This window comes from Anabrus simplex, chromosome 1 (assembly GCF_040414725.1).
Source record: "Anabrus simplex isolate iqAnaSimp1 chromosome 1, ASM4041472v1, whole genome shotgun sequence".
In the NCBI taxonomy this organism is placed as follows: domain Eukaryota; kingdom Metazoa; phylum Arthropoda; class Insecta; order Orthoptera; family Tettigoniidae; genus Anabrus; species Anabrus simplex.
The window spans coordinates 939,881,883-939,895,027 of record NC_090265.1 but is presented as its reverse complement, the minus strand read 5'-3'; the positions used below and the strand labels follow the sequence as shown (position 1 = coordinate 939,895,027).

Sequence of the window (13,145 nt, the reverse complement as noted above, 5' to 3'; positions counted from 1 at the left end):
GAATAATCAAGTTGGGTCCTTCCACCCTTTCAGGAGTCCCAAGTTTATCTCCTTCCTTCATTGTATTTAAAAGGTCTTCAAAATATCCCATCTAACGGTGCCTTATCTTGTTGCTATCATTTTATGTGTCCTTTGTCTCTTAACATTACTGGGTGTGTTGGCCGTGCGGTTAGGAGCGCGCAGCTGTGAGATCACATCTGGGAGATAGTGGGTTCGAACCCCACTGTCAGCAGCCCTGAAGATGGTTTTCCGTGGTTTCCCATTTTTACACCAGGCAAATGTGCAGCCCTGAAGATGATTTCCCTTGGTCTCCCAATTTCACACCAGGCAAATGCTGAGGCTGAACCTTAATTAAGGCCATGGCTGCTTCCTTCCCACTCCTAGCCCTTTCCTATCCTGTTGTCACTGTAAGACTTACCTGCGTCAGTGTGATGTAAAGCAACTTGTATCTTACCTCCTCCTGGTTTCTCTTGCAGTCCTGTAGATTACTTTCTCACTTTTTTGTCTCTAAGCGTAACATCACCCTTCCGTAAGGATTAAAGATCAACTAGAAAAAGAGTTAGGAGAATACCAAGGAGGCTTTAGACCCTGGAAAAGTTGTGCTGAACAGATCATCACTCTAAAATTAATAATGACATACTACAGAAAACAAAACAAGCCTATTGTAATAACATTTGTTGACTTTAAGAAGGCATACGATTATATACATAGACCGTCAATGTTAAAAATTTTACAGAATTTTGGACTCCATCCTAAATTAATTAAACTGATAGAACTTACTTTAACTAATACCATATCGAAAATAAAGTTTAGAGGAGAGGTTTCTGAACTATTTTTGATTAAAACAGGTTTAGGACAAGGAGACCGTTTATCACTATTACTATTTAATTGTGCATTAGAATTTATAATAAGGGAATGGTACAAGGTCAACCCAAAGAACATAAAAGTTAGAAGTTCCAAACAAAATTTAAGTTTAAACTGTTTAGAATTCGCTGATGACCTTGCTGTATTGTCCAACAATATTCAGGCAACTCGGCACCAAATTAAATCTCTACAGGAAATAGCACAAACAACAGGTCTTACAATATCCTTTGAAAAAACTGTGATCATGTTTACACATCCCCCAATCAAAATTGTTGATAAATTTAAGTATTTAGGAGAAATCATAACTTATAATCTTAATGAGAAACCAGCTTGGCATAACAGAATAAATAAATTAAACAAAGCAAATTATATTACCAAGACTACATACATTTTTAAAAAAACTTATCAATAGGAGCAAAATTAAGACATTATAAAACAGTCTCACAGCAAGAAATAACTTATGTTAGTAAAATGAAATGGCGTGCGGCTTTTAGTGCCGGGAGTATCCGAAGACAAGTTCGGCTTGCCAGATGCAGGTCTTTTAATTTGACACCCGTAGGCGACCTGCACGTCGTGATGAGGATGAAATTATGATGAAGACGACACATACACCCAGCCCCCGTGCCGGCAAAATTAACCAATTATGGTTAAAATTCCTGACCTTGCAGGGAATTGAACCCGGGACCTCTGTGACCAAAGGCCAGCATGCTAACCATTTAGGCATGGAACCGGACACTTATGCTAGTGAAACCATTTTTAAAACTACTAATACAGCTGAAACAGACAAAATACTTAAGACAGAAAGAAGAATAATTAGAACATGCATAAATAAACAGTATCAAGTTAATGGACAATGGAGAACAGCATCAAATAAAACAGTTTATAAGGATATTGAACCAGTATTGAGCATGATTATCATTCTTTAAACATCTTATCAGAACTCCTGACACCAGAATTAGCAGAAGAAGAATTGAAAAGTTATGGAATAGCAAGACCAAGATTAAATGGATCACAGAAATTAAGGAGGATATTAAAGAACTACAAATTACAATAGACGATCTCAAAAACAAAACAGAAAAAATGAAGATACTTCAAGACACACATACACACCAGGCTACAGACCAAGATCAATAAAAGGTCTAATGGGAGGGTATTTTCAACAGAACAAAGGAAGGCAGCATCTCTCAGAATTAAAAAATATTGGAAATCAAGAAATCCTTAGTATAATTGACTAGAGTAGTCCAATGTAGGCCATAAAATGTAACATAAATAAAATAAAATAAAATAAAATCACTCTTCCATGGCTGCTTCTTTTGCCCTGGCCAATGGCCTTTTGACTTGCTGATTAATCTCTTTATAATGTACTTCCTTTCTTCCTTCATTGGAAGACTTCTCTTTCTTTTTAAGATTTTCTACCACAGTATCTCTTTAATTTTCCATCATTCTGCTTTTGAAAATGCCAACGACTTTTATGTGCGGTGTTATATGTCTCTTTCATTCTCAGTTGTTTTTCCTCCCATAGATGATTACTGTCTAAACTGGAAATACGAGATAATCATCCTCTTGTCCTCCCACGCCATCATGCCATTTTACTGTACCTTCTTTTAATTAATCCTTTCCTCATTTAGATTACAAACTCTTATATTGTCTTTCCTCTATATTTTCCTGTTGATTTCTATTCTTTTCTTCTCTGTATTGTTTCATGCATGCTTCTTCCAAGATGACAATCATTGTTCTCCTTATCCCTGTAGTGCACTAATAGTTTAATTGGCTTTTGATTGCCCTACTGTACTAAGTCACCAAATGTTGTTCTCTCTTTTAACATAGTATTGGCAACAATCATTCTCACCCTTGTTTCCATTTTGTGCAATGTGAGGTATATCCTCTTCCTTATTTCTCATACTGAATTATTGTATCTGTTTTTCTCTCTCTCCCTGTTCTTCCATTCATATTGGTTCCAAAATAATATTTTATGGTTGTATTTAGAATGCCTCTCACATGTTCATGAGTTTCTCCCCTAAATGTTCTTTCTCAGAACATCTTGTTTGTGGTGTGGATGCTGAGCTAATATTGCAGATACCTGCTGCTGTTAGGCTCATGAGTATTAATTTATCACTTCTCCACTTCACTTGCATTTTCTTCCAGTCTTCACTCAATTCTGTTCTTTCCTCTCATTTTCTCCACAAGAATATGTCATGTAGGCTTCACCCAGTTCTCTAATATTGTTTCTTGTCCATCTTGTCTCTTGAATGCACGGTATATTTAACATTCTTCCCATCATGACCTGTACTATCTCCTTACACAAATCTTGAGACTAAAGATGTGTGAACCTACTGATATGAATTGACAAGAACAACTCAGATTTGCAGATGCAAGAGAATTGTTGAGTAAACCTCTATTTTTAGCCCATTGTCTGCAGATTTACCAGCTCATTACGGGACTCCTTTACAGGGTAAAATACTAGCACTTGGCATCTTGTAAGACTGATAGTTGTTAAAAGGACATTAAGCACATGTTGTTGTTGTTGTTGTTGTTGTTGTCATCTTCATCATCAATAAAGATGTTGAAATTTGAAAAATATGTCACATTGAACTTCTTGTCAATTTAGTCCGCCTATTTGTAAATGAGTATGTTAATTCATCGTTTATATATTTATATATCACACTGATAGCTGCTGCAACCAGATGTTCCCAGTAGTTCAGCTTCATAATCAGTTCATCAAACCAATGGTTTGTTCTTAAAAAAAGTTAGAAACTGCAAACTTTGGAGATCCTAGATTACAATCTAGCTCTGTTAATTGGCTATCCTGAATGTGTTTTTGCCCTGGTTTTCCCATACTCATTCCAGACAAATGTTGGAATAGTACCTTATTCTAATATTACTGTAAATTATTTTAGCTATACTCGAATCACAACTTTCATATTAACACCTTCTGATATGAGTTGACAAGGATGACTTACTGTAATTACATTTTCAGGTGTTATTGGGGCATTGTTGAGGAAATAAAAGATTTATAACACACATTCCATGTACAGTGTGAGGATACATGCTGTATTTTTATAGCACTCAAATTTCATGAACTATTTTAATACCCTGCAGTAGATAATTGTGAGCTGTTACTTTTATCATCTATTTATACTTTTCTTGACAATTTGCAGGCCGCCCGACCCTTTTTACATTACAGTAGACAAGACATACTTGTGTTTCGCTGATGTTTGGAAAACCTTGAGTCTTGATGCTCTAAAAATGTTCTGTAGTGACTGCTGCATATCTTTGATAGGTGCTTGCCTTCTCTGCTCAAAATTGCAGAATTGAATCTCAGCACAGTCAGTTGATGTGTAAGAGTGATTAAATGCAAGAACCCCTTTTCAGTGTATAATTCTTGTACTCTTTTAACATCTCTTAAGACTGTAGTTGAGGGGATTATTACGGTATTATTTGGTTCACATCAGCCACTGTAAACTATGTTAATTTCAGCTGTTTTTTTTTTTCCATTTTTCTTTTCCCCCTCTGCACATCTATTTCATTTTCTTTGTTTTAATTCCTGAGTGGTGAAAGTTCTTTAATGTCTTTGTGGGTAGTTCAAAGTCTTTTCATTTTCTCTAATCCATGTATTGGCTATTTTCAGCTTTCCAAGGTACTGGTAGACGAAAAGTCTTTATGCATGTCTTTTAAGGTGTATTCTTTAATCATGTCCATAGATAGTACAATAGTTTTCTTTTTCTAATTGTATTTGCAATTTTCTCAATATGTGTGTAAAATTCAGTGCTGTGGCATCTTCTCTATTGTTCTCTATTTTTAATTGGTCTCTGTATTTCCCTTAGTGCCTCCGTGGCTCAGGTGGCAGCACACCAGCCTCTCACCGCTGGGTTCCGTGGTTCAAATCCCGGTCATTCCATGTGAGATTTGTGCTGGACAAAGCAGAGGCATGACAGGTTTTCTCTGGGTACTCCGGTTTTCCCTGTCATATTTCATTCCAGCAACACTCCAAACTCATTTCATTTCATCTGTCATTCTTTAATCCTTGCCCCAGAGTAGTGCGATAGGCTTCGGCAGCCGGCACAATTCCTATCCTCACCGCTGGGTGGCGCTTCATTCATTCATTCATTCTATTCCTGACCTGGTCGAATGACTGGAAACAGGCTGTAGATTTTCATTTCATTCATTTCCCTTAGTATTGTTTGTCTCCTTAGCTGAATATTTTGCATAGCGACCTTTAGTTCAGAGGCCTTGGGTGTGATTCCTGGCTATGTCTCTAGCTCATGAGCTACGTGTTTGTGTTTGTCTTAATTAACATCTTCATTTACATATAACTCATCACACTACAAAGCATTAAAACACACAATAGTGGTACATCCCTCCTCGTAGCATTGGCATCAGGAATGTCATACAGTCATAAAGCTTGCCAACTGCAAGTAATTGGGAAAAGTTCTGGAAGAAAAATATATCCCTTAAGTATTCTTCTTTCAGTTGTTTTCCAATTCTGCTGTCACATTTTCCTGTTCTGACAGAAAAATCGAAAAAACGCCACTGTAATTCAGTGTGCAGCATCTGTTCTGCAGGTTAGGAGTGGTTTCAAATGGTGTCTGTCCTCCAGATTGAAACCTGGCTGTTAGATACAATATGCCTTTAGGCATGTTGAGCCCACCGTAATTTTAACCAATATGAAGCATCGAAGTGGAACAGGCCAGAGAGCAAGATGGAGGCAGATGATCCTCTACCTGACCCAAGAGTTCCCTGGACAAAGGTGACAGAAGAAGAAGAAGAAAATGACACTCAAATTTGTTAGCTCTAGCTCCAGAGCTCGGTGTTTGTTTTCATTTTCATTTCCTTAGAAGCTGTCTTAATGTTTGTCATAAACTTAGTTTACTTAGAAGAGGTCTGAAAACTTGCTCGCCTTATTTATTTATTTTATTTTTTTCAATAATTCTGCATATTTAGTGGCTTTATCTAAGGAATTTGGCAAGATTGCTAGGTCATATGCAAAAGCTGGACAATCTATTTACAGGTTGACTCCTCTATAACGTCGTTTAAATCTCTCATTAATTTGTTTTTTTGCAATTTTCTTAAGACTTTTTCAAGAACACACTTAAAGAGCGATGATGAGAATCCATCTCCTTGTCTGACTTCTACCACATAAAATCTTCATATCTTTAAATGTGACACTAAACTTCTGACGTTCAGAATAAAGGAGTAAAAGGATAAATTTAAGAGTTGCCTTAATGAATATTCTCTCCTCTCTGTAGGGTTGAAAAATTAATTCTGTTGGTATGAAGAAAAAAATACAGTTGCCTTTGCATCTTACCTCTTGTGTTGAAGCCAAGTTAGGTGGTGCTACTATGTTGTTATTGCCAGCCAAACACATTGTCTTCCATCTTATGCAGATTTTAGTAACCTAAGTTCCATTCTTTATATCCTTTAAACAGTAGCATTTTACTATTGTTTAACATTCCTTCAATTACTATCTTCTGTGCTTAAATCTTTTTCTGGATAGGGGTTCATTTACATACTGTTGTGCTTATCTTGCCTGTAACCACCTTTAATGATTAGCCAACTGTGCCAGGATTTGATCCTACAACCGTGAACATGCATAAATTATGTGCATGTGATATGCATGTTTCTGCTGTGTATTATGAAAAGAATTTTATCATTCTTCTTATGTCACTAGTAAAGATGTTTATAATTTGTAAAATTCTTTTAATCTGGTCTCAGTTGCAAGAATTATTTAGCATGATTATTCATAGCAAAAAGTGGAAATCTTATTAGGTAATGATGTATGCTTGAATAATCGAAAATTGACACACACACACACAATGTTTAAAGTCCTGTATCAGGTATTGTGATCCTAGGGTGAGACGAAACAGCTACAGCAAAAAATGATGCAGTTCGCTTATTGTTAAACGATGTGTTCCTGATAAAATGTGGCTGTTGGTACACATTGCAACCTTCCACATATCACAGCAATGAAATGGACAAGAAACTGCCATGATGGTTAAATAAATATAAGTGAGGGACATGCCTGGCAAGTGAAGCTTGTTGCGAAGCACTTCACTTCACAGCTTGCCAGTGCTAGTGTAGGGGAAAGGTCCTTGATTATCAACTAGGAGATCTGGTATTCGAATACTGGTATCGGCTTCTTTCTTATTTTTTTTATTTTATTTTTTAATGCACCCTACTAACAGTCTTTGCATTTCCACTCCGAATACTTGCAATGAGCGTGTAGTTTATCATTACTGGCCCCTCAAAGTACTCTTGTAGAGGTGTTAATATGCTACGTGCCATGCACAGCGGGAAGCCTTACAGTACTACGCTTGTTCATGTGAATGCCAGTTAGCTCCAACGAAGTGTACCCGCTTGTCAAGGTGAGAACCAGGGTTTGAGTTCTACTGTATGCAGTTTTTTTAATATATATACTTAGGTTGTTGCATTAACCAGATACATGTGTATTTCTGTTCATTGCAAAATCTGGCATTGTGCTTTTAATTATGTTAGTCCTGGCAAGAAGTGTGTTAGACATGACTTATTTACCTTGTCCAGTATCCATTGGCTTGAACAACATGTTGGAACCGACGTGGCATTGACTCAACAAGCTTCTTAAGTATTCCTTGTCAAGGGTGATCCCCTCCTATGCATGCAACTTACTGCCCCACAATGCATCATGCAAACACAGGGGAGGGCAAGGCCAGCATTTCTTTATATGGCATTTTCACCTTGCCCACACATGTTCAGTGGAGTTCAAGTCTGGAGCTCATGAGACCCAATTGAGCAGTTCAATGGAGTCCTGCTCAGAAAATCAGCCCTGAACACGACGACTGCTCATTTGGATTGAAGTTGTCTTGCACGAACTGTATTACCTCACCTGGAGAGTGCTCTCTCACACTCAGTACCATTATATACTAAACAGTGTTGAAATATTGGTCCATTGTGAGACTGTCATCTGTCCAATGAAACACTCCAGTCCCATCAGATGATATCCACTCCCAGCACGACACAGATATGTGGTGACTGCATGAATACTCGGCTATATATCTTGTGCATGAAATATTTCATCATTGAAGACCCGTATTGACAGTGCTTAAGTATATTTTTCAAACATTTTCAATACTGTAAATAAATCGTATTTGCTTATTAAAAAACAAAAGTATAGGTATATATATTAGGAATATATTGGAATGTTCTAAAATGAACAGTAATTGTATGAAAAACAGACACCGAAAAAATTGTGATTACTGGTCTTTTTAGAACATCCAACATATTCCTGGGATATATTATACCTATACTTTCAAGGACACCGTTTTTATCAACTATCATGTACAGTTGTAAATTGTGTTAATACTATTGTCTCACATGAGTTCATATGACTGTGTAACATTCATCAAGACAGTGTCTTCAAAACCTTTTAATGAAAGATATAGTTGTAATTAGACAGAGCATCATATTGTCAAAACCAAAAACCAAAACCAAACCCCATGGCACTACAGCCCTTGAAGGGCCTTGGCCTACCAAGCGACCGCTGCTCAGCCCAAAGGCCTGCAGATTACGAGGTGTCATGTGGTCAGCACGACGATTCCTCTCGGCCGTCATTCTTGGCTTTCTAGACCGGGGCCGCCATCTCACCGTCAGATAGCTCCTCAATTCTAATCACGTAGGCTGAGTGGACCTCGAACCAGCCCTCAGGTCCAGGTAAAAATCCCTGACCTGGCCGGGAATCGAACTCGGAGCCTCCGGGTAAGAGGCAGGCACGCTACCCCTACACCACGGGGCCGGCATCATATTGTCACATCATTTTAATGTATATTTTTGTGTTTTTTCGAATTGGTGCTTATTTAATAAGTGGCTGAAGATGTCCCGGAGGAAGGAATGAAACATGCCCCACGATATTTTAATTGTATTTTAATAATCAAATACATTATAGCATTGAAAAGGTGGAAAATCTCTCAAATATTTGAAAAATATTTGAAAATGCTTGTAAGCATGAACTGCCCCTACTCCTCCGAGTCTCCATGGAGAAGATCATAAGATCCCAGTTACGATTTAACTCCATTTCGGCAAAGGTGCACTGATAGACCATGTGTTCATCAGAGAGAGAAACTCTTTGACGGCAGCTTTTCTGCAGTGTTGTAATCATTTACAGATCATGTTCGGACATCCAAGAAAATTGGTCACGTACACGAGTTCTGCCGAGTTTAAGAATGAGTTTTCCTGTGAAGTTTCAACTAATCTGTTGTCTTCTTTCCGAGTAGAAATCTGCTGTATCCAGCTCTGACCAGCCGTAGGAACTTCAGCTGTTATGGTACGCATGAATTTTGTAGTCTACAGCTTACCCACTGCCCTTATAATTTCATAGTACTGTATGCATGTGCATGTCATGAGGAGAGAGAAGGGAGAGTGAGAACAACTGAAATAAAGTGCTGCGGGCTGTGTTGTAAACTCATCCAGCTGATTGTACAAAGACAAACATAGCCAAGGTGGACTTTCTTATATTTCACATCTCCAGAGATGCGACAGTTTTTTATTGTTCATCTGGACAACATATAAAAACTCCTAAGAAGATAGTTCATACGTATCAGTTTTGTTCACCGGGCGAGTTGGCTGTGCAGTTAGGGGCGCGCAGCTGTGAGCTTGCATCTGGGAGATAGTGGGTTTGAATCCCACTGTCGGCAGCCCTGAAGATGGTTTTCCGTGGTTTCCCATTTTCACACCAGGCAAATGCTGGGGCTGTACCTTAATTAAGGCCACGGCCGCTTCCTTCCCATTCCTAGATCTTTCCTGTTCCATCATCGCCATAAGACCTTTCTGTGTCGGTGCAACATAAAGCAAATAGCAAAAAATCAAATTTGTTCTCATTATTTTATTTTCGTCATGTATGTTGATACATGGTCGTGGATGAGGATATTGTATTGCAGAACATCAGTTATGGAGCTCAAATAGTTCTATCCTGGACTTAAAATGTGACATCACTAGCATACTGCAACAGCGTTGTTAGTACATTTCCAGCTTGACTGATCATCTAGATGTGTGCAATCACTGGGCATGATAGTTCTTTATATTCATATAATTCAATTAGATTCCAAGTATAAGATGGTGGTGCAGCATAATCTCCAACTAATGTTTGTCTAGGGACCAAACATTTTGTACTTTAAATTGAAAATATAACAAAAATGTGCTAACTAAGAGTAAGGAAACATTCTGCTTACGCTCTTTCAAGCTGTGAGAATTGTATTCACTAAATGCAGATAAACCTAGAGTAACAGTTTTACTGTATTCATAGAGATATATGCCATTGTGTTCAGTACAACAAAATTCAGCTGACTGTTCTCAAATACTAAATTGATATCATACAGTATAACTTGCCTCAAATTCCCCAGGAAAGGAAAACACTTTGGTCTTTTGTAAATCTTTTGATGTCATTAATGTACTTCAGACTCCTGTGTATTCCTCAAGGGCTATATGTCTCTATTCTTAATTAAACTTTTACATGTTTCTTTCTTCTTTAAAAAAAAAAAAATCATTTTAGATCATTTTCCATTGCTTGTAAAATGACCTTCCGTGTTGTTCATTAGTTTATAGTGGTTTATAAATTGTTCAGATTGCCAATTTTCAAGACTGTTAAAAATAAAATTTAAAGTAATTCAATTTTACTGAAGATGTTAATAGTTTGTTGTTCTACAATTCATGTGACCAACTGCTAGAAGAAATCTTGTGCTATAAAAAATAATTTAAAATATTTTTGTTCCTTAAGGTATTGAGAGTTCAAGTGATAACATTAACAGAATAACCTGCATGTTTAAAGCAAATGTGTTGCAGTTTGGACCAGACCTTAAAATTAGGATGATGGTGTCAAGTACAGTGTTGAATTAAAATTGCAATGACCAAAATGCTGTACATTACTTTATCCTGTAGATGAAAGAAAGAAAGATTATGAATAAGATGAGATAATGAAATTTATGCTGACATAGTTGGTTTGTCATTAGTCTGAAGTAAATTTGTATTACAAGTGAAGATATACCAGTCTTCATTATATAGAAGATTACTGATTATTTATATTATTAATCATTTTTCAGGGTCAGATTTTGTTCTCCAAAATGGATTTGATATTCTGTATATTAGATATATGCTGGTGATGTTACATACCAGTACCTGTACCATGCAAATGTTATTTTAAAAATAATTCTTTAAATGTTCCAAATCTTTAGTATGGACAAATGTAATTTTCAAAATATATTTTTCTTAGTGCTTCAGGTTTAGTTGTCAAACCCTGTTTGGAAAATAGAATCTGGTGATGTTGAATGAATTGTATGTATATCTGGAAAATTGGGAACTGATCATGAATACAGATTTAATTGATAATATTAAACTAGAATTTTTAAATGTGAAACATGTACAGATTTTACAAGTAAAATATCTACAAACATATAATCAAGCTTGGTTTTATACCATAGTTAGCCAAATCAAATCTCCATATTTTCATACTATAAATGTTTTAATTAGATTAGTTTTTCATATAAATCCCATGTTCAAATATCTGCATTTAATTTTAGTGTCATGTGTAGTATTTTATAAATTTTTCTCAGTTATGCGTAGATTGGTATTTAACATTCCACATTTGTGAAGTATTTCCCTTTATGGTACTAAAACATTCAACTAATTCAATTCTAAGTAATTGTACTGTTCAAGTATTGCATAATCTTACTCTGAGGTGTACCCGTAAGTCTTGACTTGTTAGCACTATTCAGAAGATAAGAGAAATAGTAGCTGGATAATTATTAAAATATTAGAAATATAGGTCATTTGGATTGATTTGTTGGATAAGTATGAAAGTAAAATTGAATAGATGCATGCAAAAACAAACTAAAAAGAGGTTCATAACTTGGCAGATGTGGCTCTAAACTAAGGTTATCACTGTGATGCCCCGCCTGAAGTTCCGTGTGTTTATCCATCTAAATTTTGTTCCTTATTTTCTTGATTTCCATATATTATTTTGCATTTTATCTGATCATGTTTAGTGGATTTAAGTAAGCATATCTTTTGCTCTCTGTGAGAACCAAGTAAATAATTCTTTGCTCCAACCCAGAGGTATGTAACGGCTAGGTATAAACTGTGACCAGCTCGTAGGTTAGAGTGGGTGGTTGTATATAGTAGGTGGGTCGCATAGCAATTTGATGTTTATTAAAGCACCTTACATTATAAAAGTCACGTCTATGACTCATTGATAGGAATAAAATCTTTAGTCACACATGTTTTGGTTGTTCCCTACTATGCTTAAGCTGCCTTCCTGTGAAATGTTAATAAAAAGAAAACTTTCATAAGTGTAGGACAGTATCATAATATAACAAGTTACTTAGCATATTCTATAGTATAAATATGTTAATTCCATTCTAATTTTGTAGAAAATGAAGCTCAAGAAAGGAGACCATGGACAAGCATCACTGCAGACAACATTGTTGCCATTCATGACATTATTGGTGAAGATCGGCAAATAAAATTTTGCAAATTGTTTTAGCCATAGGAATAAGTTATGGAAGTGTTCAAACCATTATCCACGATGAACTTCATTTCAGAAAATTGTCTGCCAGGTGAGTTCCTAGTCTCCTCAAGCAGGAACAAAAAACTTTACACCAGAAAGTTTGTCAGACTCTCCTGCGTCACTACGAGGAGGAAGGAGAGTTTTTCTTGCATCGTATTTTGACTTGTGATGAAACTTGGGTGCATCATTACACCCCTGAGTCAAAGCAAGCAAGCATGAAGAGGCGGCGAAGAGACAAAGCAGGTCCGATCAAGGGCAAAACACGCCCATCTGCTGGAAAGGTGCTTGCAACCGTTTTCTGGGACTCCGTGGGCATTTTGATGGTGGATTTTCTTCACGAACAGAGGACAATTAATGCGGCCTATTACTGTAGCCTTTTGGATGAAGAAAAAGCTGCGTATCACAACAAGCGACGCGACAACCGATCGAAACGTTATTCTTCTCCATGACAATGCAAGGCCGAATACAGCCGCTTTAATGCGGGAAAAACTGGAGGAAATTCACTGGACATCTCTGGAACACCCTCTCTATAGTCCAGATTTATCGCCCTGCGACTACCATTTGTTTGGACCACTCAAACAAGACATAGGACGACAGTGGTTTGATGATGATGCAAAAGTTCGTGCACAACTGGCTCCGCACACGTCCCTCTTCATTCTATCAGGACAGCATCAAAAACGTACCAATCCGATGGAGAAAATGTATCTCGAATGCAGGACACTGTGTAGAAAAGTGATCTCTATATGTGTATTTT

At 36.9% G+C, this 13,145-nt stretch overlaps 1 protein-coding gene across 1 annotated transcript in view; it reads left to right on the top strand.

Annotated features, from left to right (window-relative positions):
- Helz (Helicase with zinc finger) overlaps positions 1 to 13,120 on the top strand; it is a 454,315-nt gene extending 441,195 nt beyond the window's left edge. The window contains exon 21 of the mRNA XM_068225301.1: positions 12,255 to 13,120. Within this exon, the coding sequence (XP_068081402.1) occupies positions 12,255 to 12,367 (113 nt within the window). The 3' untranslated portion in view covers positions 12,368 to 13,120. The remainder of the gene's footprint in view (positions 1 to 12,254) is intronic.
- Positions 13,121 to 13,145: the final 25 nt, after the last annotated feature.